Source organism: Trachurus japonicus, chromosome 21, assembly GCF_045865225.1.
Source record: "Trachurus japonicus isolate A0001 chromosome 21, Traja_1.0".
In the NCBI taxonomy this organism is placed as follows: Eukaryota; Metazoa; Chordata; class Actinopteri; order Carangiformes; family Carangidae; genus Trachurus; species Trachurus japonicus.
In genome coordinates, this window is record NC_140927.1 from 12,089,572 (window position 1) to 12,117,438 (window position 27,867).

At 42.3% G+C, this 27,867-nt stretch overlaps 1 protein-coding gene across 2 annotated transcripts in view; it reads left to right on the top strand.

The window, feature by feature from the left end:
* Positions 1-2,162: 2,162 nt before the first annotated feature.
* The window catches only part of asb1 (ankyrin repeat and SOCS box containing 1), a 230,980-nt gene continuing 205,275 nt past the window's right edge, over positions 2,163-27,867 (top strand). The window contains exons 1-5 of one of the 2 annotated variants that reach the window (XR_015034579.1): positions 2,163-2,431; positions 3,220-3,358; positions 4,452-4,754; positions 6,173-6,555; positions 8,259-8,442. Coding sequence is in view for 1 of the 2 variants with exons in the window: in XM_085764308.1 (XP_085620434.1) it covers positions 2,329-2,431; positions 3,220-3,358; positions 4,452-4,754; positions 6,173-6,555; positions 8,259-8,389 (1,059 nt within the window). In the remaining variant the exon portion in view is untranslated. Of the gene's footprint in view, positions 2,432-3,219; positions 3,359-4,451; positions 4,755-6,172; positions 6,556-8,258; positions 10,008-27,867 lie in introns of those variants that run through there. The other variant, XM_085764308.1, reaches the window with a different exon arrangement.

Below are 27,867 nucleotides of genomic sequence, written 5' to 3' on the forward strand. Positions count from 1 at the left end.
TCCTCACTTTCTCTCTAAATTGTAAACTGTACATTATGTATATGTGGAAACTGTATCATAGTTCAAATAATGATATAATTTTGTAGTGGAGTGAAATAAATGGTTACATTGCAATACATACTTTTCTTTTCTTATTTTTAAGGCTTTGTTGAAAGTAGTGAGTGTTGCTGACACCAGTTAAAGGAGTGTTACAGTCCCAAAGTCAAGGCAGCCTCCTAATGGGAACTTAATGAGAGGTCTGGATTGCTTGAGTCGCATTATGTGCAAAATGATAAATCACCCCGGTTTGTGATTTTGACAACTTCATGTAATATCCTCGTGGCGTGAGGTGCAGCCAAGTCACACTCTCAAGGAGACTTGTTTCTTTTGAAGCCCGGTCCGACACAACAGAAGTAAAACATTCAACTTTCTTTTAAGGCCCTCAAGTAACATTAGCAGCAACGTTTCCCTGGCAAGCCACGAAACAGCTGCAACACACACAAAACGTATTAGGCGTCCCCTTTAAACAGCTATTAAGACATTTGTGATGCAAGTTGGAGATTTAGCTCCAAGGCCCCTCACAGAAGTGCACGGACACCTGCTTTCAGCAAAGACGCTGGCCCCCCGTCTCAACAGGTGGATTAAAAAAGGGACTTCAGCAGCACAGTCCTCCATTATTCATCCGTATTTACCTTTTCACTGCGAGGTTCCACAAAGAAGAAGTGACTGAGGTCCTGACTACCTCTTCACTGTTATTAAAGCTCTGTTGGTTTTGGCCTTTAGATTTCACAGTAGTTCATGCAGCTGAGCTAATGAGTTGACTCCACCTTTGACTTTCACCTTTGTGGTCTGCAGTTGACCACTAATCCTCGTGCTTGGCCAGCGCTGAAAGGTTCAATCATGAAGTGTGACTTGAATCCTGAAAATGATCCGTTGTGCAGATATAAGACATGGCCAGAGTTTAGAGTGACCTCTCCGATCCGTCTTGAATAAAATCATTATTAAAGAGCGCTGAGGTCACCGTGCTAAACTGCATATTATATTCTGAGGGTTTATGGAAGAATGGGTGTTTAATCTGCAGATTTAAAATGAGTGATCATTTCTCTCTGACATGCAAATCACTGCTCACTAAACTGGAGTCTCTTCTATCAGATCACTGAAGAACATGTGCATTTCCTCCTCCACCATGAAACAATCTTGTGTTTCTCTGTAGGCGACCTGTCCACACGGGGACACATGGCATTGTTGACCTGTCCATTTATTTTTAGAGCACCACCAGGGCCTCGGCCTCTATGGTTCATCTGTCATCCGGCAGCATAGAGCCACGGCTGCATGCCTCTCTGGTGTATGTTACCTACCCAAAAATGACTCACCACGCATCAACGGCCAAGAAGCCTTCATTATAGAACAACACTCTGCAGACACTCTCAGTGCCTTCATGCAGCCAGCAGGCAGCTCAACACAAACATGGTCCACACTTCTTCCTTTCACTCATCAGCCCTTTAGATGGTTTGACCTCTAAAATGCGTGGAGGGCTTGATTTAAGTATCACATATAAACATATTTATCACATTGTCCCACAGACTTATAATGGATTCTGTGAATGCAACCTTCTCCACATAATACTCTGACTTTTCCGTCTGTGCTCATCAGTTTTGAACTAATAATGGGCTACAGCTTCTTACATTGTGTTACAATCAGGGTTAACATTATATTTAGACAGGTTATCTGTGCTGTCTTAAATTAATTCATTAATTTATGTATTGATTTTCTATTAATTCAAGAGCTGGGGAAAACTGATTTTGTATATATGACTTTACATTTGCCAACAAAATAAATCAATTGTATCTTTTTCTCCATTTCAATTCATATGGAAAAGACTGAAATGCAAAAACATAAGTTAACAGTGATAATAATAGACATGATGATTGATGATGTGATTTTAATTTAAACGGATCTAGTCTGTGAGTGCTACCCAACATGTCACTGCCTAACAATGTTTTTAGTTCCTAATATTGGTTTTTATGTTTTTATCTTTTTATCTCACTGCTCCTGAGAAACACTTTACGTTCTCTGTGTTTTTTAACATGTAGAATGACAGATAAAGAGTCTGAGTCTAGGCTCCTAACACAGCGTTTCCCCTTTAAATGCGTCCAGCTGCTCGCAGTCAGGAAGTAGCAGCGGACGGAGCAGACGCGTCGTCAACACAGTCACGTTTGTTTATTTTGATTCATCCCTGTGTCTCATCTGGATCGTTGACTTCGGCGAATTCGGAGGAAAAACGCGGTGTCGGGTGCTGCTCCAAGCCGAGGACCAGGTTCAGGTGGACGGTGTTAAAATCAGAGGAGCATGGCCGAGGGTCCGGAGGCTCAGGCTGATGGTGACGACCCGCCCAGTATCAACTTCCCCCCGCTCATCACTGTGTCGGATCTGCCCAGTGCGACGGCCGCAGGTAACCGTGTGTGTGTGTGTGTTAGTGAACCATCAGCGGCCATGAGTCATCAGTGCTCACAGGCTGCACTGCGTGAGAGACCGCAGATAGAAAACTACCGCGTGATCAGTGTTAGTGCAGAGAGTCCTGTGTGACAAGGTGCGGCCTGTAGACATGTTGTACTGTGCTGTAGCTCAGGCTCCAGGGGTTTTGACATGAGCACAGTCTCTCCAGCACCTCATGTGTAGCCTAATTGATGAATCTGACCAATAAGGTAGGTGACCACATGCAACAGACAACCCAGCTTTACATCAAGCTGATTGGTCACAGTGTACAGCATTTGTGCGGCCCAGTAAGGACCAAACAGGACCAGGAGCTCTGCATGATCACAAGGAATGAATTTACTCTGGAATTAAAACACCTTCCCACATTCAAAAGACACACACACACACACACATAGAGTTATATAACAAAATTATATGCAGAGAGAATGGTCCTAGAAAGCAGGATCCGATCCTTGCCCAGCTTCCAAGCCTAATGTGATTTTGTTAGGCACTCTGTAACTTGAAAACACTTAGGGGATGTATGCTGAGGCTGCTGCAATATCAGTTTGGAGGCATTGGGTAGGAATCATTAATAATGCACAGTAGCACACATCAGCTCATTTAGGGATAAGACATTGTTTTCTGCGCAAGGACATTTATGAATCTTTGTGCTTCCAAAAAAAAAAAACCCCAAAAAAACACACACACACAGTTGTTCCTACAAATGTTAAAATTGACAGTTGTTAAAATCTGTGTTGTCACAAGGCCGTAACCTGAAGGAATGGCTTCAGGAGCAGTTCTGCGACAAACCTCTGGAGCAGGATGACATGCGGCTCCACAATGCAGCCTATGTGGGAGATTTGGACACCCTGAGGAACCTGCTGCAGGAGGACGACTTCAGACGGTGAGGCAGAGTAGCACAGTGTCCAGTAAAGGGATGGGACTGAAGGGAGACAGAGACACCTGAACCCGAGGGTAGTTGTTTCTCGCTGTGTGGTCCAGGTTACTGCAGAGGTGGCAGCTGTTCATCCAAGTGTCACTTTAAATTCAGTACATTGGCTGAGTGACAGCTTGGGAGATACACATGTACAGGGTGTGACCGTATACACACCAACAGCAAGACAGTCTTATTATAGATGCATAACACAGGTCATATCATATCACCATCTTACCCTACCACTGAACTCTGCTGTCAGTTGGTGGTGAAATCAGTCACAATCACAAACACATTTGAGTCTGCCATTTTCTTGAATTTCTTGGTTTCCCTCATCAAACTCATCAAATACACAATACAACAACTCCAAAACACTCTCGTGGACAAGTTGTGACCTGCACATTCACCATGCTATGAGATAATAACTACGTTACGAGACAGAGTTGTTTTCGAGGCAAATGCAGAGACTGCTTGCCGAAAAACTGCTCCCGACGGAACGCGCATCAGCGGTTTTGCATGAATTTACCTCGAAAACAACTCTGTCTGGTAACGTTCTTGTTATTATCTCATAGTGTGGTGAATGTGCAGATTATAACTTGTCCACGTGAGCGTTTTGGAGTTGTTGGATTGTGTATTTGATGAGTTTGATGAGGGAAACCAAGAAATCCCATGAGCCTCCGTAGCGTAGCTCTGAACAGCTCGCGGCTCTGCTCCGCCGTTCTAAAAATAGCTTGCACCGACAATTAAAGGTAACGAACCTACTAGGGATTATGGCAGTGGGCCAGTTTGCCAAAATGATGAACTATCAAGATAAGACATAAAGAAAGACTACACATAAATCATCATTCTAAAGCAAAAAAACATGCATGACACATTCAAGTGTACAGTAACAAGATCATATAGGCCATGAAAATCAGATTAAAATAGATTAACAAATCGATTATATTAAAATTCTATCTGTCTGTTTTAACCAATAAAATTTTATGTGTAAATGTGAAATATCCACTACACTGGATCTAGTGCCACAACACATGAGCCCACCCCTCTCTCCCTTTGGTGCCAGGAGGATCAATGAGAAATCTGTGTGGTGCTGTGGCTGCCTGCCCTGCACCCCTCTGAGGATCGCAGCCACGGCGGGGCACGCCGCCTGCGTGGCCTATCTGATCGCCCAGGGCGCAGAGGTGGACCTAGTTGATGTCAAAGGCCAGACGGCCCTCTACGTAGCGGTGGTCAACGGTCACCTGGAATGCGTCCGTATCCTCCTCGAGGCCGGGGCAGATCCCAACGGAAGCCGCCACCACCGCAGCACCCCGCTGTACCACGCCGCACGCGTGGGACGGATGGACATACTGCAGGAGCTCATTAGGTGAGACTGGACCAGGCTGCGATCTGAGAGTGTGTCCAATAGGGCTTGGTTTAAAAATCTATTTTCCGATTAGGGCTGCAACTAACAATTATTTTCATTATCGATTAATCTGTTGATTATTTAAACGATTAATCAATTAGTTGTTTTGGTCAATAAAATGTTAAAAAATGTTGAAAAATGACAAGATGACATCCTTAAATCTCTTGTTTTGTCCACAAACCAAAGAGATACTCAGTTTATTTGTCATAAAGGAACAAAGAAATCAGAAATATTCACATTTAAGAAGCTGAAATCAGAGAATTTGGCCTTTTTTTCCTAAAAAACTACCCAAACCGATTATTTGATTATCAAAATAGTTGACTATTAATTTAATAATCGATTATTGAGCGATTATTCGATTAATTGTTGCAGCTCTATTTCCGATTCATATGGATCTTAATTTGAAAGATACAATATCGATTCATAAAATCCTAAGATCAAACATTTAATATACACCATTGCACTGTTGTACTGTTACTTCTGGAGTTGGCCATGGTAAATAAATGTGCATTGATGTAACTGCTTTTCGGTCAATTCAATGTAACATGAATATTTTTGTTAATACACAGAGAGTTCCATCTTTGTACAATTTGCAACATTATGTGAAAATCTCTTTGATAGCCAAGCAAATTAGTATTAAAACTGAAATATCTTTAAATGAATCAATATCTAATAGAATTGGGACCTTGTGAATCAGAATCAAATCAATTCAATAAATCAGAAGCGATACCCATCCCTAGTGTTAAACAAGCTCATTGTTCTGCTTACTACTCAGAACTGGGTTGAATGAGCAGCTTCACACCGTGACTGAATAAATCGGTCAGATTCTTCAGTCCTGTGGGGACAGAGGGAGGTCTGGTGCTCTTCATGCTGTACCACCCCACCCTTTTTTCTGTTTTATGTATGTATTTATATTATTCATGGCATGCAGTGGGTTGTATAAAGGTCACTGTTTGATCTGCTGCTGCTAGCTGATCTACTGCTAGCTGTGTGATGCAGGTTTTCCACTGCTCCAGGCACAAGTTAGGTCATTTCCTGACTGAAAAAAAGCTTTTCTCATGTTTCCCAGAATGCACAATAACAAATCTTTTCAGTCGCAGGTCCCATTAGTCAACATCAGCAGCCCACAGAGGGCAGTAAGCAGACTGATGTTGAATATTTGACAAGAAGAGACCTTCATTGTCACTCCCCCCCATTAAAATAAAAATCTAGTTACATAACTTGTTTGTACAATATATTGGGCTATAAATATGCAGTGAAGAACGTCCTCTCATGAATTATTATTTGAAGATTATCATCTCTACTTTTCCTCAGGAGACATGAAGGTTGTAAAAGAGGTTGTTGAAACTGTTGTCCATGGTTCTTCTTTCTCTGTGCAGGTTCAATGCTGATGTAGACATGGACCACCAGCTGGGCCCCCGGCTCCTCCTAAGCGCCCGCACCCTCAACACGTTGGTGGTGTGTCCTCTGTACATCAGCGCTGCCTACCACCACCTCCACTGTTTCCAGCTGCTGCTCCAGGCCGGCGCGCAGCCCGACTTCAACTACACGGGGCCCGTCTGCCACGAGGCTCTGACCCGCGGCCTGGCCTCCTGCCTGCTGGACGCCGTCCTGCGTCATGGATGTGAGGAGGCCTTCATCCACCTGCTGCTGGACCATGGGGCCAATCCGGCTCTTGTTCCCTGGGATGAGTCAGAGCTTGAGGCCCCCAACCGAAGGAAGGTGGATCCCCAGGCGCTCAGGGTCTTCCTGGAGGCGAGGAGTGAGTACCGATAAATCTGTGAATATGCAAAACTCAATGAGAGATGAAACAGTAAGTTTCTAAAAAAAAAAGAAAAAAAAAGCTGTGTTGTATGCAGAACCATTAGATATGAAATATATAAACAGTTTATGAATACATTTATCAATCACAGTTGATTATCTGCGCGTAGGGGCTTTGACTGCCAATGCAACAGGTTGGTTCTTCTCACCCTCCATCTAGCTTCACACATCAGGGGGCCACTCTCACTCTGTTCCCTAACTCCTCCTGAGGTGATATTAATTCTCATCATGCCAGAACACAGAGGAAATAATCTGTGTGAGTGATGCCCTACTTCACATTCACACCTAGAGACCGTCCATCTGCAGCCTCCTAGCTGATAAATCATAAATAATTAAATGAACGGTGGCTGAGTTCCATTTAGCTGCTTCAGTTTCAGCGTCCTGGGCTGCATCCAAACTTTACTCCCCAATTACTATACCATACATCATTGTGCACAACATTAACTGTCAGGCATTTTTATTTTAGTGCCTGAATTCTGTTTGTTAATTGATGTAGCAAGTCGAATTGCATTTCTATTGTACTTATTTTTTTACTAACACTGTGACAGAGAAATGACAATGACAAAAGTATTTTTTCCCCCAACTTTATTTATTAAAACTTAACAGGTGGATTGGTACAGGTTCATAAGTCAGGGGTTAAAGTTCTCCGTCGCCACAACGGATTTCCGTCAATGAGAAAAAATGAGGGGAGAAATAAAAAGGCTACACGTGTTTTTGTGGTTTACTAACGCTGCTCTCAACCAATAAAACTAGCCAGGACCGTTCTATTAACCTAGTGGTTCTCAACGGGGGAGAGGGGGGAAGGGGGGGAGGGTGGAGGTCGGCTCCCGGTCGGTAATTTCTCCTGCTAATCAGTGAAGTAAAAAAGTAAGAGTGTGGGGGATATATTTCGCACTATCTGGCAACCCTGGCCGGCCTGCACGTATGAGCCCGGTGACGTGACTGTCACTCGCTGGAGGGAGATACCGATGCGTAGTAGCGTCGGGTCTCCTGCATCTGTTGACGTCGGCACGAGCGGACCTTTTGGTCATATGTTGGTCCGCCGCCGCGGTCCGAGTGGACGTGGCGGTGCGCATTCGGTTTCGTTTTTTTTTTTTTTTTACCGTGCATGTCCGCGGTGCACCGCTGCACGGACAAATAGCAGAGGAAACGGGCCATTTAATGGCTGGTCCAGAACCCTAGATTAATGCCTTGAGATTTGTTTTTGCTCCCCACTAGACCAGTTCTGAGTTCAGTTTAAGTTTCATACACTCCAGCCATTCTTGCCTTGTTGCCTTACAATGATGGGGGAACCTTAGTCAGTAGGCCTACTCAATGTTTTTTTTTTCTAACTGAAACAGAGAATGAACACCAGAGTACACAAGAATGCTTCATTTATGTGTTAAAATCACAATTTTTTTCTGGGGGGGAATGCCCCCCCAAAAATTTCAGTCACCCCTGCTTTAACCCCTGTCATAAGTTAGAGTGGTCTGTGATTTTTTTCCTTCCTCTTATTATTGTTATTATTTGTATTACTGTTAATGTGTATTATTTCTAAAAAAAGAGTGTCTATTATATTAGTGAATGAGTGAAGGGGGGAATAACTTTGCACACAGAGCTGTGATTGTGACTGTTGTGTCCGTTCTGTGTTTCCTCTGTTGTCAGGATGCCCTCGCAGGCTGACGCACTTCTGTCGCATCAAGATCCGCAGAGCGATGGGCAAAAGTCGTCTAATTCACATACCCTCGTTACCTCTGCCGGAGCCCATCAAGAACTTCCTGCTTCACCAAAACTGACAGCCATTCACCTCCTCATCCTCTGCAGAGCTCATCCAAAAACGTCTCAGTCAGTCTCACTCACACGATACACAATAGAGCACTTTGAGTACACAACTCGGTAATTGTTTATTATTCTCTAATAATAAACAGTTATTAAGCATTTTAAAGTCAGCGTTTATGTAGGACTTCAATCTTCCTCTTAACTGTAATCGTTTATTGAAATGCTTCTTGACTTATGAGAGAAGCCTTAATGTGTCTTGACTTGTGGAAACTACATGTGTATCCTAAATGATGACTTCCCAGATCACCAAGATACGTATATGTTCTGGTCCTACTTCAAGTATCACATTTCAGCTAAACAGCCACAGTGAAAATGTTGTTTGGTTCGCTATAAAAGCTCACTGTGTGTAACATTACTCACTCAGATGCTCCTACAGAGGAACATTATTCAGATCCAGCTCCTTGGATTTATCTGTTTTATGTAAACATGGATGTAAAGCCTTTCACCAACTCTCAGCCAGAGTGGATGTCAAAATGTGCAACCCAGAATTCTTAAGTTTACCCTGCAGATCAATTATTTGTGTTTTAATTCTGCTTCTTTTGACGCATTAATCTCACAGATGAGGCTGGCAATGTAAGGGCTGGACTCTGTGTTTACATTGAATCCTGGGTGGCGGCAGATTATTCTTCAGCCATATGCCTTAATATTGAGTTTCAGAAAAATGGCTTCAAGATAGATCAAACCAGAACTCCTGATGATAAACCTGAAAGATAAAATGTGAAATTTTGCACTTACTTATAAAACCATGAAGGAGCTATTCAAAATGGGGTTGTCCATTCATTTTATTGGAACTCCTTTCAGCATTTATTGTGATTCAAGAGGCCTCAGGCCAAGTAGGTATCTGCACCTCCTCTTGGCTTAAATTCATTCTTTAAAAAATCCACCTTGTAACAGGAGACTCAAGTCAATCACAGGTCTTTTCAGAGAGAAAGATAGTTCCTATTAGCTCTTCTAGCAAATGATTGTTATATCCCTTCTGAAGGATATGTGTTAATAATGTTGTTGAAGCATTTCAGAGATGGATAGACCCTGCTGGACTTCTCCAGGTAACAGGCTGTTAATGTTATTTTCCCATGACGTTGTAATTGGTAGTGAAGGTACAGTTACCACAAAAACCAGTGATGAGCAGTTGATGATGTCAAATGTTGCTAATAGTTATGCCTTCTGCTAATTGCAGCTAAAGGCTCAGGGCCGTCGCTGTGTTACGTGCGCATATGAAGTCCGTACATTATAGAGGATGGCTGTATTTAAAGGTCATGGACCTGACTAAAACAAAAGCTGAAGTTTACATTTCAGGTCTAACTGTTGGTGTTACAGTACATGTTACCATCCAAAACAACAAAAGAGACCGTAGAAAACTGACGTAGTTAAACCTAACTTAAGTTTCTCTAATACTGACAATCTGTTGAAAAGTGAATGAAATCTATTTATGATGAATAGACCAAGTTTGTATTTATTAGTCAGAAAGCTGCCCTCTCCGTGAGTCTATTGCACCCACTGTCTGTTGTGCAAACTGATGCACAGCTTTTTTTTCTTATATATTTTTACTGTTCACTGTGTTGATATGTCCTTAAAGGTGCAGTGTGTAATAATTGGCAAGTTTTATTTCTGAATATACTACCCATGGATATATTTGTATAAGTGTATAATCACTATAAAATAAAGTCAGTTTGGTTTTCGTAGCCTTATAATTCTTCTTTTATTTATACATATAGCAAGGGTCTTGCTTTAGAGTGCCCCCATCTTGCGCCGCCATGTTTGTACGGCAGCCCGAATGGAAAATCCAGACAGCCAGAGAGAGCATGTTTGGCGAGTTTCACGTGCATAAATAAACCAACGAAGAAGAAGGCGGAAAGAAACCTCATCACTCCATGCTATTGAAATACTCCCAGTTGTCGTGGTAAAAAAGTTATTTTGTCCTCGGAGGCCACCATCACTTTGCCGATGGGAGGGGTGAGTGCTAGCAAGCGAGTGAGCGCTACAAACTAGAATCTGAACGCTAAATGTCACGGTTTTACCCCCATATTACACACTGGACCTTTAAATGCTTAAAATAAATGTAAAAACTGACACATTCTCTCCTGTTTTTATTTAATCAATTGAAAGCTTCGAAAGCAGAGAGATGATTCAACGGCAAGGTCACTTTCCATGCTTCCTGTTCTGTTAGCTGTCTCCTGGAGTGAGCATGAGCACATTATTCTTCCTCCCTTCCTCACAGCCCCTTCCAGATCTGCTAAAGTCCTAACTGTCCCAGGCAATGTCATTGACAGAATCTCTGGAGTTTCGGTTTGGTTAAGTCCACGGAGACAACATCCCTCTTTGTCAATATTAGGGCAACATAACCTGCAGATGGCTCTTGATCCAACAGAGCTTCAGAAAACTATTAGTTTATCAGCTCTTGAGGGGAAACTCTCCTCAGATATAGTACATTATGTCTCTCTTTACAGCTTCATACCCAGGGATAGGTAAGTGATTAATGTGCCCTGCTGCTGGATCCATACATCAGCTGCCAGTTGGACAGAGGATTGAATCCTACCTGAGCTTTCATTTCGGTTTCCAAAAATGTGTTTCTCCTCTCTCAGCGTCTAAATAAAACAGGCAGAGTTAAGGCGAGCAGAGGGGCCGTTCTTATAAATTATATCTAGGATCTCAAGATCAAGGTTCAGGACCCTTTTGCAGAGAGGACACAGTAGACAGCTGCTTTTTCCTGGTGATACTTCATCATTCATCCTATGTTCTGCAGCCTGACTCTAACGCTCCATCCTGAGCAAATAACACAGTATCCTAAGTAACACATCAAGTTCATCAAGATAAAATACTGTATTATCAACAATCAGAGAGCCGTTTCCGGGGGCACCATATAGCTCAGTGGGTTGAGCAGACGCTACAGTCCTTGCTGCAGCCAGCCGTGGTTCGAATCCTGAATGTTGTGGCCCTTTGCTGCATGTCATTCCCCCTCTCTATGCCTCCCCATTTCCTGTCTCTCTCAACTATCCCTATCTCAAATTTGTTCATGCTATCACATTCAACTAAGCACACATTAACAATAACATCTGCACATAAACATTGTCACTGGGGGCATATTAGCATGCAGATGTTGGCCTTGTGCTCAGGGTCATAGAGACACTTGTCTGGCTGATCAGATCTCATGCCAACCACTCATTAATGTTTTTTCTTGCTAATTTAATAACTCAAATAATATAGTAAAATATCTATTTCCTTCTTTTAGGCATGCCGTTATCGAGCGCTCTTTATTGTCCCAGAACACGTGAGAGCCTCCAGAGGAAATAATACATTTAAAATAGAATTGTGTTTAGGCTCTAGATGAGGACATTTATTATTACTATGAAGCTGATAAATGAGCCAAGATGTCATGATGGTTGAGAAAACCACATTTTGGTGAAAACCCAACTGGCCCCGTGGAAAATGCAGAGCCTGGGAACCCCAAGTGCAAGCAGCAGGGGGCACATCAGGGGGAGATGAGGGCTCTCACTCCAACAAAGTTTTGGCACTGACCAGACATGATGCATTGGGATGATTTCTCAAAAAGCCTTGGTGGAACTAAGGATTTTCTGTGACCATGTTTAAAAATAATTATTTTTCTTTTCAAAGAGGAACAGTTTCTGAAAAAGTAGTTAGTCTGCTATTTGACAGTTGAAATCTCTGTTAAAATCTGCAACCTACTTCCACTTAAATACTGAATAAATAACAACATTAAAGTAAAATATATTATGTTTACCCCGCCAGAGATGGATTTCACTCTGAGCCAATGTGTGTGAATCAAAGTTATGTGCTTGTGTGCAGTAATTGAGCATTAAAACTCACAACCGTCACATGAAGGCTCTAGGTGGCACTGTCTTCCTTTCAAGCATGGCAGACATCTCAGCGTCTTCCGCTATCTCTCCTTCCCTAACTCTGTCTTTTATTTCTCTCTTCCTCCCCCCATCTCTGTCTTTGTCCATCTTTCTTTGTTGGTCCCCTTCTTTTCATTCATTCCATCTCTCTCTCCCCCCATCATTTTGGTACAGAGGATCCAGCTGTGGACCTCAGCCTGTGTCCTCAAGAGCCTCATCCCTTCAGATCTCATTAAAGCAACTCTTTCATTAACAGAACACACAGAGAAACGCAGAGTGAAGCCCTTTGCATCAGTGCAGAGTGAAGCACAGATTGGACAGTTTGGTAAACCACTATCTTCCTGTGGGGAGTTTCCACTGCGAGAGGCCCCTCTTTCAAGTCCGACTTATTTTATGTTACAGTTTATTTAGAGAGACACCCCACTGTGTTTGTTGTGTATAGATTTATTATGAAGTTATTACTATTTCACAGAAAGTTTTACTCCAAAGAGAAATGTCAGTGCAGAAGATAAATCAACTCTAACCAAAATTGATCACACAGCAAGATCAAGACACCTTTTCACTTTTTTGGGGGGGGAATCAAATAAGATTCACTTTCATGGACTTAATGCTCTTGAAGGCTAAATGCAAAACATCAGGAAATTATATTATGTTGGTGAATGCTCTTGACTTGAAAGCTTCAAAACCATGATGAGCGTTAACAGTATTTAAACACCAAAGCAATTTCCTTTGGTCTTGCATTTGCAACAAAAGAGAAACAGAGATGGTAAATGGTTTATTTCCTCAGAACAGCCTGGAAAAGCTGAATGGTGTTGTTCATTCCTGAGTTTATTTGCACCACAAACTGTAATCAAAGTCTCAACAACCTCTGCTAATATTACCACAGTGTTCCGCCTCAACTAGGGACCAGCATGCAATGGGATGTTAAATGCTGTGCAGCTCGATTCATGATGTGACCACAGCTTTTTAGACGTGGATTGAAGTTGTTTCTATGGACCTGGTGTTTTCACATAAACTTCTCTTGGTGTGCATGTGTGTGTGCATATTAGCATCATGAATGTGTCAGTGGTGTTTGTTTAACATAAATGAACCCTGTTTTTGCGAGAGAGAGAAAAAAAAACGCAGGGTAAACTTTGTGTTTGTTTGGATGAAGACTCACCTGTAAGTTGTTAAGTAGTTCCACCACAATCACTTTGTGTCTGCCTCTTTATCAGGCTGCTGCTCGCCTGCACTTGCACTGGCGAGGAGCCTGTTCGGTAATTGCCACGCGCTTTAATTTGAATGATCTCATTCCTGAGGCTTTCCGGATCTCTTAGTTTCCTCCAATGACTACATCACTGCGTGTTTACCACTGCCACACACAAACACGCATACACAGACACACAATCGCAGGTACTCTAGCTCTGACCTGGAGTGATTGGAGCTTGATCAGGTTCAAGCCCTCGTTGTTGCAACACAGCGAGTGTAGAATTAAGTTCAAACACGAAGCCGTTTAACGTGACTCACAGAGATGACATGAAAGTGAGTTTGTCGTTCAGGTCCAAGAAAAGCAGCCTTTTCCATCTGAGCTCATGTCAGATCAGTTGAACAGGAAAGCCTGGGTGTGGATGACTGAGCCTGCAAATATTGATCATTTTTCATTTTTGTGTCATACTTGAAACCGAACACATGTGGACTACAACTGCACGTCCGGAAGCACTTTTCCTCTATTAAAGCCGTCTAAGTCTATAAACTACTCAATCAGTGCACGGCCCAACACTAAGAGGGAATACCTTCAGCTTTATTGATATAATTAAGGAGTATATAGAAGGAAATATTGAAGGAATCTTTACTTATAAAAGGGTGTTTTAATTAAAAACCTCAGAGGGGTTTAGTGAGTCGTAATTTGACTGTTTTCCAAAGAAGCCGGTAGTCATGAAATGTGGCGAGGGCAGGAAGGATGTGAAGTGATTGCTTCTGTAATTGCTGTCACAGTCTGTAACTTGGCTCTTATACTTAATTAGTTCCCTCTCATTTGAGTGAGGTTTAGTTATGTGGGTACTAGCTTGTTCTGTATGGTCTGCCTTTCAGGAACAATGTGGCTGTAGAAACTGAAAGCAGCTGCAGTCAGTGTGAAGTTTTAAAGGGACAAATATTATCCATACTATTCACTCATTAGCAGTGATGATCGGAAATGAGCAGTGGACTGTGGAGCTGGTGTGGAAAACAGACCCATCATGAATGGCTGGTTCTGTTCTTGCTTCTGTCTGTTATAGTACTTTACCCCAGGTACTGTTAATTAGGCTTTATGAAGCATCATCAGCTCATTATGAGCATAATGTTCACTGGAATGAGGGCATGATGAAAAATGTGCTAGTTCAACACTTAATCAAGCAGCTGCTACATGACACTGAGATATTTCAGTTTTGGAAAAAAAAGTTAATTCATTCTTCTAAAGTGTAGTATTAGCCGTGACCGTGGCATGGTTCTGCACAGCCTATGGTAATGTCATTCTGTTAACAGTCAGTGGACCACAGACCACAAACTACCGGTAGTTCAGATTGAATTTTGTCTGCACCGTAAACCAAACCAAAAATGGGCAAAGAGGTGTAGGGTGCTAAGACTTTAGTGCTAGTTCAATAACTCTGGCAAGGATACCCTTCCATTATCACATTTAGCACATAGCCCATATGGATTAAAAGGCTAACCCATGTCATTTTCTCTATTTCATTTGTTACCCAATTAGTCAATTAGCTGGGTAGGCTGACAAGGCAGGTTGGTGAGTATGCCTACAGACACCATAGCTGCTAAAATAAAATAATAGTATCACACTCACTTCAGAATACAGGAGCATAAACTTATTTTCGTTCTGTTGGTCACTCAGGCACACAGTCCAAATTTTATGTGGAAAAATTCTCCAAATGGCACCTCATCATAAACGTATCCAGGGAGTGGAGTTAGTTGACCTGATGGCTTACAGACAGCTAGCAGCTAGTGGCTAAACACTGAGCAGCTATATCCAGCTTAATGATCTCATTATGCATTGAAACTACTATGAAATTTACCACCAAAGTGGCCACCTGTGCAATTTTTATTAAGGTATAGATAGATGTTTCTGTTGTAAGATTGGGCATTTTAACAAAGAGACATTTGGAGTTATTCCTCATGGCCCGCTGTTAGCACTTCTGTTTTGGCCTTTTCAGCCCCTCAAGTTGGTGCTTTGGTAGTCAACACGACTCTCCACATATGAACATTCACAGAAGTGATGAACGTGCCAACTATCTAAACACAGTCTTCACATGCTGAACTGGAGGGAACATGAAAAATCAAAAGACTGTTGCACTGTGACACACCAAAGCAGAAAGTGAGTCTTCTATTTTTCTTTTTTCTTTGCTTGTACCATACTGAAATTACACAGTGTATCTGAGCTGGAGAGCCTGGGGATCAGTTAATGGCAACATGACAATGTCCATTACACCAAACTACCCATGTTTAATTGCTTCCGTAGAGCCGGACCGCTCATGGGAAGGATTTTCCGCCACTGAGAAGATCCCGCGGTTAGTAGTGGGAGGGGGTGTCTTGGATGGGGAACAAAGCTGTGGAGCTGTCGTGGACGGTAGAGTTTGAGAGACTATGGGTTGGGGGTGGGAGGTTGGTGGGTTGGGGGGGGTCTCCTCCTCCTCAATCTTCCCTCTCCCACTTGCCCTACTCACAAAATGAACCAGCACCATTGGGCAGCTTCCCAAACCGCTGTCTGACAACAACATGGGCGAGAAGAAACCCCAGTTAAACAGAAGAGAGGAGAAGAGGAAGAGAGTCATTCGGTGGCCACCACTGTGGGAATGTTGGAAACTGTGCTTTCCTGAGGCCTTGGGAATCCCACACCAGAGCTGGAACCTGTGGGCATGGAAAATGGGGCCTGCCTCCCCTGAGAGAGGAGATGTCAGATGGAGAACAACATCACTTGATCACTTGATGTGGGGGAGCTGGCAGTGACGCACTTTCTCTGCTGTGTATCGGGCGTTTGGGTGGGGGGGGGGTTGACAGGACATCTAAATAATATGAAACTAATGACAAAAGGTTTGTTTTGTGTCGGGTACACAGGTGCCCTGTCCCAAAGACCAGGTGAGATGAGGTGCGGCCATTTAGTTTAGATGTTTTGGTCGAATGCTCTACAACACTAGTCTGGCTAACACCAGACCTCATCTCAATGTAGATTGAGATTCGGATTTTGTATTTGAGGCGTGGTTTACGAAAGCCCAGAGCTGTTTATTGGCCGCTACGAATGTCTATCAAATCCGATGAGGAAAAAAATGCTAAACGTTGCTCTTTTTTCAAAACAAACTTGCGGTCTAAACAAACACTTTCTAATGCTGCATCGAAAGGTAAAGCGTCTGCCGCCATGTTGGATCGACAAGCTATCAACAAAGTCGCTTCTGTGATCATCTTGCTGCGTTGAGGGAAAAACTGGGTTCATGGTTTACAGGCTGACTTGCAGAGCGAATAAAATGGGTATACCCAGGCTATACTACAACACAGTATCAGGCGATCTCTATCCCTGTAGGGCAGCTTGATGGACTGCCAGCAGCAAACACAGCCATAAATAAACACACAAACATACAATAGACAATGCAATCATGAGGGATGCTCATGTAGGAAACTGATGGTAGCAGAAAAAAAATGAATTTTGAAATCTATCAGTCCTGCCTTTTGGCAGGATGTAGGCTACCTGTTGCCCAATGGAAGCAATGTTGTACCTGATCCTGAGGCTTTGTCTTGTGGAGATTCAGGGACTCTACATCAAAATCTAGTTTAATCTTGTCATTTGTTAATATGATGAGGACAGGGTAGGCTCAGGGAAATCTGCAGTCTTCTGTGCAGAATACCTCTGTCTACAAGACAACAGGATCCAGAGTCAGTGCCAGAGTGGGAGGATCTTTGCCCTTAGGTCCCCAGCAGGTTGATCCAGACCTACATTACGTGGATCAAATGAGACTTTACTCTGATCCAGGTGCAGGACTAGTTCACTTGGCCATTGAGGCACAGAGCAAAGTCTTAGTGCCAAGTTCTTAATGGTCACATTTGTTGGCAGGGCAAATCTTGTGGTGCTGCAGTGTCCCATAAAACTTAGTTTGTCTACATTGTTTTGGAGTGAGTTAGTTTTTCTTTTCCTCTCAGCTTTATATTTAGAAATAAATGCTGGTCTGCTCTGTGTCTTCTGCCTGATTTAATACTTTATTGGCTTTGTAGAGCAGAATTTGTTCAGTTTCTGGCACCGTCATAACAGAGGGTGTCTTTAGTCACCACAGCCAACCATGTATGTCCAACCATGTGCTGATGTCAGAACTTTTAGTTGTTTTTCTTTTTGATCATCCACTTTCATTGTTTGAAGGTCCCACATTTTGAGGGGAACTTTACCTCTAAATGAGGTCAGTTGCTGGTTGGTGTCACTGGTGTCATTTGTGTTTGTGGAAATGTACAAAAACTGTTGGACCCAATTCTGTCAGAAAGTTGGTTTGATGCTCTACTGTTAGAAGATCTGACCAACTCTTAGTTTGAAACACACTGCTGCCTTTTCTCTGCTGGCTTCCTAATCTAACCCCTCTCTTCTCTCGGGATCACACTCAGCCCAACTGTCTCTCTGTCCTCATTTCTCTCACTCTCTCACCCCCTTTCCCTAGTCCTTTTTTTTCCAGAGGTTTTCCCACAATATTATAAGTGATACAATTAGATAGCTGATAAGAGGAAAACAGATACCACAGACCTACCACTATTATCTGTAATTTGCCAGTAATTTTGTTTTAATTTTCTGAATCTATTTATTATATAGATTAAGATTTAGATTTATATCTATCTATAGTCTTGCAATACTTCAAAGCAACCAATAACTAAATAACAAATAAGCTCAAAAAATCTATTTAAAAGCCATTAGAATATTGAGTGGAGAGACTAATCAAAAATCTAAAAATTTAGAGTGAAAATTGACCAAAACAAAACATTAAATACAGTAAGAAAAATTAAAAGTGTTATGATGCTGATACTCAAACAGAAGTCTGCCAACAGTATGTCCATGCATGTTTGTCCCACTGTGCAGGTTCAGCTGCAAGGCCACAGTGGAACACCACATCAAATCAACCATTTCCTCCACTGATAAGCAGCTTCCCAGATATACTGGAAACAGCAAAAGGAGTTAAAAAGACATTTGGGGAAATGATTTTGACAACAGAAAAAAAACAGAGCCTTACACACCGAAACATAAAATCTGGTTTTACTTAAATACGTGAAAACCTTCTTCACATGGTCTGAGAGATTTTCACTTGTTTCCAGTGCATGTACCTTTGCTCCAGGAACCGTCTTTGAAAGTAACATGGCAGGAATAACTGCTGTGTGTTCGTGTGTGTGTGTGTGTGTGTGTGTGTGTGTGTGTGTGTGTGTGTGTGTGTGTGTGTGTTCTGTAATGTCAAAAACAATGAATTGGCCTTTCTCTTTGAACCGAGGCTCCCCGTATACCCAGGAGTAATCCACTCAAACACATAACTACATTCAGACCCTCAACTTTCTCTGAAAACAATCAACAACCTGTGGCTTCACTTGCTCTCTTTTCCCCACGATCCTGTCATGATGTTCTGAATAGGAAATTCCTTCAGATGCATAACTGGATATGGTGGAAAAGAGTTACATTGAGACAATGGCACCACTACGTAGAGAATATGGAAAACAGAATAAGTGTAGTCTATCAGATTACGACTGCAGACACGGACGTGGCTGCTGAGAGAACATCACTTTACCAGCACTTATCATGTAGATTGAAATAACAAGGTTTTGATCCATTCTGGCAGCATTCAGCTCTTGATACAGATACATGATGATATAATGTGAACTGGGAATAAAGAGTGTAGAGATGAGTGCAGCATTGCGTGACCATGAAGCCAACATCCTGTCCTCAGTGAATTCCATGGAGGAGTGTGCGGCTCTTTTGGTTTCCGATGCTTTTTCTAGAGTCCCAGCGAGTGTGTGTGTGTGTGTGTGTGTGTGTTGATTTATGTTTCTAGAAGTCATCTTTTGTACTGTGACTTTCCACTGGGACTCAAGTACAAGGATATTTAAGTGTCTGGCATTAAGGAGAAGGCAGGGGCAGTGTTTTCACTGATACACAGGAACTGATGTAATTATCTGTGCTGCGATTAAAATACTAGGGTTTGTCTGCACTGCTTTTTGGATGTTTCTGCATAGGTGGGTGGGTAAATGCATTGCAGTAAGATTACCAAGACGGCCTAGCCCATCACACACATATTTGAGTTGGACTCAAAAACAGCTCCAAAAAGCTCAACAGTAAATCTCACTCACCTACGCCCACTAAGGAAATATTTCTCTTGGATTCTAATGATACTTGAAATGAATTGTCAGTAGAAAAGTCAACATTAAAATACAGTAATGTCTGACAATTAAAGAATCATACTAGTCCTAAAAAGACAGAGCGTTTGTCAGATTTATGCAGGACAAGTAGGTGCAGGATTAATAAGAAACGATTTACAGATGCACTGTTGATACTACCGTATTCTGTGTCTGATTACAGGAGACCTTCAAGAGTGGAGGTTTGAACAGGAAGAATTTGTCCTGCTGCTCTCCTCTGCGGCTTGAGTTATCTGTGATGTGTCCTCTCCTGCGGTCTGAGAGCCAGGCAGCCATTAGCACAACCCCATCTCTTTAATCAGCCCAATGGAGGAGGTACCGAAGGACGCGCCGGTGACCGCACTACGCCTCCTCTCTTATTTTCTCACCCACCGGCACGCCCGCCCTGTGGAGGAGTCCTGAGGTCTGTTAAAGCTTCAATGAGTCAGTAACAGGTGAACAGGTGGCACAAGTGGCGGCTATAGGGGGGGGGCTTGCAGCTGCTGTGCTGCAAAATAATATGAAGGGAGCCACCTCCAGTGCAAACAGAAACAGTTAGTGGATGAAAATGTAAATATATGCTGTGTTCATGTGACTAAACAGTGTTCGTGTTTCTAACCTTTACATCACATTGTTTTTGCTTTGACAATTTCCCTCTGTTTTTTTTCAGCCCCTGTGGGAAACGCTGGTTGTAAATGCAGCCTCTACTGTACATAAACTCTAAAGTGCTTTTCAAGCCAATTTCACAGCAACAAATCTGAATAAATGCTCAAGAGAAAAACTCACAAAATCAAAAAAAAAGCCACATATTTGTCTAAAGAATGGAAAACACAATGTACATAAGCATGCACGGTCTACGGCAAATAAACATAAACCCATGGAGCTCTTAGCTCTGAAAAAGAACAGAAAACACCACACAAATCTCATCAAAGAATAGCTCAGAAACGCCAAGTTTCATACAAACAAACCTTAAGTGAATGTTCCAAGTTGTTCCAAGTCACAGTGAGAGAGGATTAGAGCCATGTCGACATATCAAGAAATGTGCGGTAATAAATCTAGAGGTTTGCTGCAGCTTCATTCTTTGTTCTTCTCGCCTCCAGTCTGAGCCAGTCGTTGCAATATTCACAGCAAATCAGACGGGGGAACGAACAAGAGGAACAGCACAGCCACAGTGTTAGTCCTCACTCACAACTAACCAACTAACCTAACTTTTTGCGACTTTATCTGTTTTTGTCCCAAAATGCTTCATGCATTTAAAAGTAAGAAAACAAACAACTGCCTCAACTACATATTGCATCAGTACAGAGCAAGCTTCTGGAAGGGGGGGGGGGTGACCAGATTTTTAATAATGACAATAGTATTTTTCTGTTTTGTTTAGCTTTGTTTTACCGTCAGGGTCTAGTCATAAAATTTCAAAATCATCAGAATAAAATGCTCCAGAAGTGCAGCTGGTTTATAAACTCAAACACACACTCGGCTTCCAAAGTTTTTTTTTGACAGAATTTGATTTTCACTGGAAATGTTTTTGTTCTCACAGTTTGCTCACAAGACAAATAAACTGATCAGTGAACATCAAAACAGCCTTATTTAGAAATATAATATAACTTGATACATAGTTTTTATTTGTATCTTTTCCTATGAAATGCAGACTTAACCATGAGCCATAGTTTGGATACATTTAATTTTGTGTTTACTGTGATGGATTATCGAAGCTGCATCTGTGCATGATCTGTAGAGGAAGGCTTTCACGTATTAAACTGAACTGAAGCAAATGTCAGTCAAGAACCAGCTCGAATCACCACATCAGCAATTTCTCTATTTTTGTACATTTCACTTGCATTTCATTATAAAATGAAATTCCAAAATGAAATACAGCCTCCCCATAGAAAAAGAGGAATATTGAGCATGGGTCTGCTGCAGGTGTTCAGTGAGTGTATTTGTTGGAGTGCTCATGCTGTAATCAGCCTTGAACAATATGGTTTGCCGCTGATTGTTTCTGTGTATTTAATTTGGTGTGTGTTGAAAGGAAGAGGGAGTTAGGAAACAGGCCTGCTCTGCTTTAGTTTTTTTCATAACACACCACATAAACATTTCAGATTGGGATCATGTTTTATTTATCACATCCACATACACATACACATTCTATGGTAATGGCCGCCACATTTCTAGGATGAAAGGGTACAGTGTGCATGTGCCAGGAAGTTGTAGCTGGGGTGAACACGTCTGTATATGAAGGGTATTGATGGGAGTGTGTGTGTGTGTGTGTGTGTGTGTGTGTGTGTGTGTGTGTGTGTGTGTGTGTGTGTGTGTGTGTGTGTGTGTGTGTGTGTTTGTGAGTGTGTGGGTCTTTGCAGTTTGTTTGTAAGGAGCTTGATGGTTCTGTTTGTGTTTTGGTGTTTGTGTGTGTGTGTGAGACTATATTTGTGTGGATGGCTCACAAACGACACGGCACACTCCTTTTTTTTTCGGACAGTGTGTTTGATGGACAGTAGTCCTGTCAAGCATGTGTGTGTGTTTACTCTGTCAAATATGTGCCGCATGTGTATGGCATTTAGAAATGACTGTGGTTCCGGATGAATGACGCTGTCCATACAGACATGATTAAATGTCACTTAAATTATATTTTACATATTTTAAGATTAAAATGAGATTGAATTAAAATTGAATTTGTTGTGACAGCGATAGGCCAAAATATTTATATGTGAGTGTGTGTAATATTTGGTTGCACTATGTTGTTAAGCTTTTACTTAAAAATAATTGAGTTTGTGAGTGAGTGTCTCACAATGATTAATGCCTGTTTGAAGTGTGAACAAAAATAGTGTTTATTGATTTCTGTCTGCTTTTTGCTGTCTTTGTATTTGGTTCCTCACTCACTTATTTCCAGACTAAAAAGTGAAACTGATGAAGCGTCTGCGATCTCTCTTTGGATATTTTTATTCCTGCTGGGATTAAATAAATACACGCACACCACTAAATAGAAAACATGCACACAATTACATTTACAAATAAAAAAAAGAACAACAACAAAATAAAATGTAATTCTTCACAGCACTGGAGGCAGATTGCTGTAACTATTTGTTACGAAGGTCTACGCCACATAGCATGGCAAAACAGCCCATCATCACTCACCACGGCCGTAAAGCCTCATCTAACTGCGGCTTTTTTGTTTTATAAGTACTGCCCTGTCTGTGCTCACCCCAGCTGATTCACCAGAGAGACAGAATCAAGCAACCACCTCGTTTCTACAAACATATTTGGGGTCTTTTTGACAATAAGCTAATCTAATGTCCCCGGGGCCCCTTCGTACAGAGGCATTTTCTCAGAGTCAGGACCACCACCTCTCACGTGTAGTGACTGAGTGAGGCACTGAGAGAGGTTCACAGTGCACAGTTTATCACACGGATACAAACAGCACTTTGTTAAATCGAAGCTGGGCAGTTAAAGGGATAGTTCAACATTTTGACAAATTGGCCCATTGCCATAATCCCTATTGTGTTAGCAGTAGGTTCGTTACCTTTAATTGTCGGTGCAAGCTATATTTAGAACGGCGAACGCTACGGAGGCTAATGGGATTTCTTGGTTTCCCTCATCAAACTCATCAAATACACAATTCAACAACTCCAAAATGCTCTGGTGGACAAGTTGTGACGTGCACATTCACCACGCTATGAGATAATAACGGAATGTTACGAGACAGAGTTGTTTGTGAGGTAAATTAATGCAAAACTGCTGATGCGCGTTCCTGTCGGGGCAACTAGGAAATCCCATTAGCCTCTGTAGCGTAGCTCTGAGCAGCTCGCGGCTCTGCTCCGCCATGCTAAAAATAGCTTGCACCGACAATTTAAGGTGACGAACCCACTCCTTAAACTATAGGGATTATGGCAATGGGCCAATTTGCCAAAATGTTGAACTGTCTCTTTAAAGCTGCCTGGTCATTGCTGTAATTGAGGATGTTGTGGATGCCATCCATCCATCCATCCATCCATCCATCCATCCATCCATCCATCCATCCATCCATCCATCCTCCAGGTCACCAATCTATCACACACTCACATTCACACCTACAGGCAATTTAGAGTTGCCAGTCAACTTAGTGCATGTGTTTGGACTGTGGGAGGAAGCTGGAGAACCCAGAGAGAACAAACCCATACAAACATGGGGAGAACATGCAAACTCAAAGGCCCGGGAACCAAACCCAGAACCTTCCTGCTGAGAGGTGAGAGTGCTAACCTCCATGTCACTATGCCACTACACTACCTTTCCCCCAGACATTTTCTGTTGTTGTCCACAAAGCTCAGATTGAACATCTGCTTATAGACAATTATACCAACTCACAGAAACTCATCAAAACTCTAACAGCCCCTCAGGAGCAGAACTGCAGTGTCCTGTAATACACACAGGAAGAATAAAAAAGTCCCCTCGTGACCCCAGAGCACTCTGGGATAAATAAACCCAGTGTACACGCATGAGGGGACCCTGCTGTGTATCAGTAAACATGACTTACACACAGCAGGGACACAAACACAGGACTCTGAGAGACGTCAACAACGACATCAACACTGAAACAGGATCTCACTGAGACAGGAGCAGGTACGGACACACAACAAAGCCTCATCATGGACTCCCAGAGACTCACAGAGGGGATGATTGACCACAGAGGAGGAGTTTACTTCACTGATTTAAACATTTTGGCTGAGACGTCTTTGATCCAAACAGTATGACTCAATGACTGAGTCTCATCATCACAGCGTGTTATTTCCCTTTGCTCATCGACTGATGGAGATGGTAAATTAATCAGATTGGACATCAGTCCCACGCATCAGAGGGTTTTTAATCAGAAACCGAAAGAATATTACATTAGTGGATCGGTATGTCATCACAAATATATTTACTACTTACGGTATGAAACTTGACAATGAGAAGAAAGCTCCTGCTCCTGTATCTAACGGGCCATTCGAGGTCACTTGAAGGACCTCCAGGACTGGACCTGAGCGTCCCTCACCCCCTCTCCCCACCTCCTCCTCCTCCTCCTCTCCTCTCGCATCCCATCCTCTGGCCTAATTCAAAGCATCTTGTGGGGCGACTGCCTTGAAGAGAAGGATGTGGCTGAGGCAAATAAAAGAATCATAACAACAGGATCAAAGCAGTGCTGCAAATCTATTCCTTCTGGACAATGGCGGCTTTTGCATGAAACAAAGAAAGTCAAAGACAAGACAGACAGGGCGATGCACAGAAAGGGAAGGACGGGATCAAAGAAAAGAAGAGGAGAGAGGAGGGGAAGAGGGGCCGAACTCTGTATCTCATGGAGAGGGTCATCGTCAGCACGTGCTGCTGCTTGATTGATGCCTCACTCTGATATTCCAGCTTCTTTATGTGTGCCTCTCACTCTTCTGAGTGTTGATCACCCTCTCTCATGCTCTGCACCAAACATCTGTGTCAAGACTTATCCATAACTCTGACCAGTCACGCTGCCTTTTATATTCTTAACTTAATACTTCACATGTTAATTTACTGGTTCTCTTTTTGATGGAGGGCTGAGGAGAGAAAACAAAGAAAACCAGCTGGCCTCAGACATGCAAAATATGTTGCAACACCGAATCCTGAACATTTAATGTCGGTGCCGTGCGTTTATTTTCATATTTGAATCATCGTAGATGTATGAGCGCAGCTCCGCTCATGACTGATGAGCTGTCACAATCTTACAATTGTGTGTTTCGGTCTGTTTTTTAAATAGCAGCAACAGTAAATTCAGATTCCAAAAATGGCTTTTGCTTTGTGGACCCGTTCATGTGTCTGGAAGTTGACATATACTGCGTCTGCAAGAAGGTTGTATGATCATTACTGAAACATTTTCCATAAACTCTCTGGAGTCTACATTCACTTCAGTCCAGTTTGACTGGCTAAATCGTTTTTATTTTTGTTTAACACATTTGAAACATCCTCTACTGCACAGACATGACATCTGTTTATCAGTCCAACCTCAGCTTTAAGTCTCACAAATTATTTTATCAATGCAATCAAGGATAAAACTGCCAAAAACCTGAAACGCAGTAGCTGCCGACAAATATTGTTTCACTTCGCCACTTCAACATGTTTTAAAGCTCAGTTATTTAATATACACCAACGTTAATCATCACATCAGTTCTTTTTTCTTAGCTTCTCCGCACGTGGTATATAAATAAAGTTATGTCACTGAGACTAAATCATGCTCAGTGGATTCACTAATGTATAAACAGACTCCAGGTGCCAGATAAATTGGCTGATGCTCTCGGATCAGCCTGGAAAAATAAACATGAAACTGTTTGGATTTGCAGGAACCTGTGGTAACATTTTGAGGCACCTGTTGTGTTGTAATCTGTAGCAGGATTAACCAAACTAGTGTTTGCAAATACGACTGCGGTGAGGAGGAATGTCTTGTTTAAAATCTTTTGTTACATCTTTCCAACATTATGCTCCACTCTTTTCCATTTGAACCTCAGAAAGTTTTTGGCTCCACTATAAAGTCAAATCAGTGTCAGGTGATACTGACACTGAATATAAGTAAAAATTGCCTTAAATTTTTAAAACACACATATTTTGTGCAGTGGGCACACCGGCCATCTGCTCCGATAGCATTAAAGTGAAATGTTATGGTATAAATGCTCCAGCGCTGCTATTCGGTCCCTGAGCTCGCTCTGTTTCATCTGCCTCAGGCTGGAACACTGATTTCTGCATTTTGACAAAAAAAAAAAAAGTCTGCGCTCCACACGAACTGCATATTTCTATCATGATGCACTGATCCTCATAATTCACTAGGTTCTGTCATTTTACACTCAATTTACAATATGTTACAGCTTGAGAATCCACAGCACATTTTCTCTGACATAAAAGAAAAAGGAAAACTATGGACAGGCACGGGACAGAAAGCAGCGGGCGCTGTCGATTACCCTGTGTGCGATGTTTTGAAAGACATAAAAGAAAATTAAGATTTTTGCATGACCAACCCCCCTGCCTCCCCGATCCTCGCAGTTCCCGAGAGGAAAGGAAAATGTGGAATTGCAGAAGTATTATACCAAAAAAATATACACACTATGAACAAGAGTGAGAAATACATGTTCCAGATCTCCACAAAAGCCTCATGTTTAGTTCCAGGCCTTTTTGTTTGACTCCACTGAGCTGCCAGGGGGTCCACAGGGACTGGCAGGTTTACAGTGTGGGGCTAAGTGGGGCTGTTGGTTAGATGAGGGTGTTTGCTGTGTAAAGAGCCACCTCCTGAAAGTCTTTTTGAAACAAAGAAGTCGCTGTGTGACAGTTCAGTGGAAGCTTCCCAGTCGCAGTATAGGCCTTTGTAATCACCACAAAAGAACATACCAGCAGAGTAAGTCCATAACTCATCCACACAAACAAACTCTGATGTTGGTAAATGAGGCCCAACTCCAACCCCTGAAGGGTGAGACTTGGCTTCTGCGGCGTAGCTTGATGAAGGCAAACAATGCAGCTGTATGTTGGAGACAGGACGGGACGGGAGAGTGGAAAGTGGCAAAAAACGTTTCATTAAACGCCGCACAAGGCCTGGTGTGAAACCTCCAATCAATGCACCATGGACGGTAAATGTCGTGAGACATTTTATTTAATGGTAAAGATTTACTGGTCATGTCCCATTTGTGCCGCTGGGTATTTGTGCACTCACTTTGGTGCATCGTGACGGTGATGACAAATGTGTGGGATGAGTTTTCGACCAAAAGCTGCTGGATGTTATTTCAGATCTCTTGGCTTCATCATGGACCGTCCAGAGAAACAATCTGTTCACAATTATGATGTAAAAATCTCTATTTAAAAAATCTCTCTGCAAAAGAAATGTAGTGTTTTCATCAAATTAGCAAATCAATATGACATTTTCTCACAGTTACGGTAAATTGTTCTATCTGCATGTCTGTGTCATTAAGTCGCTCTGTCCTCACGCACTCAGAGCAGAGCCTGGGTGGCCGACATCAGGGCTCGGATGAATCTTTACACTTGTTGTTGAAAAAGCCTCGGTGGTGAGACTCCTGTTTTTGGGTCTAAACTTATCAGCGTACGGTGTGACATGACCTCCACAGACCTCACAGGCTGCTCATGTGATGACCGAGAAACACAGAGGTCTAAGGAAAAAAAAAAAAAAACCTTGGCCAAGGCCATCCATGACAGCTGGCATCCCACACGGCCTAAAACAATACACAATCTGTCCCTCC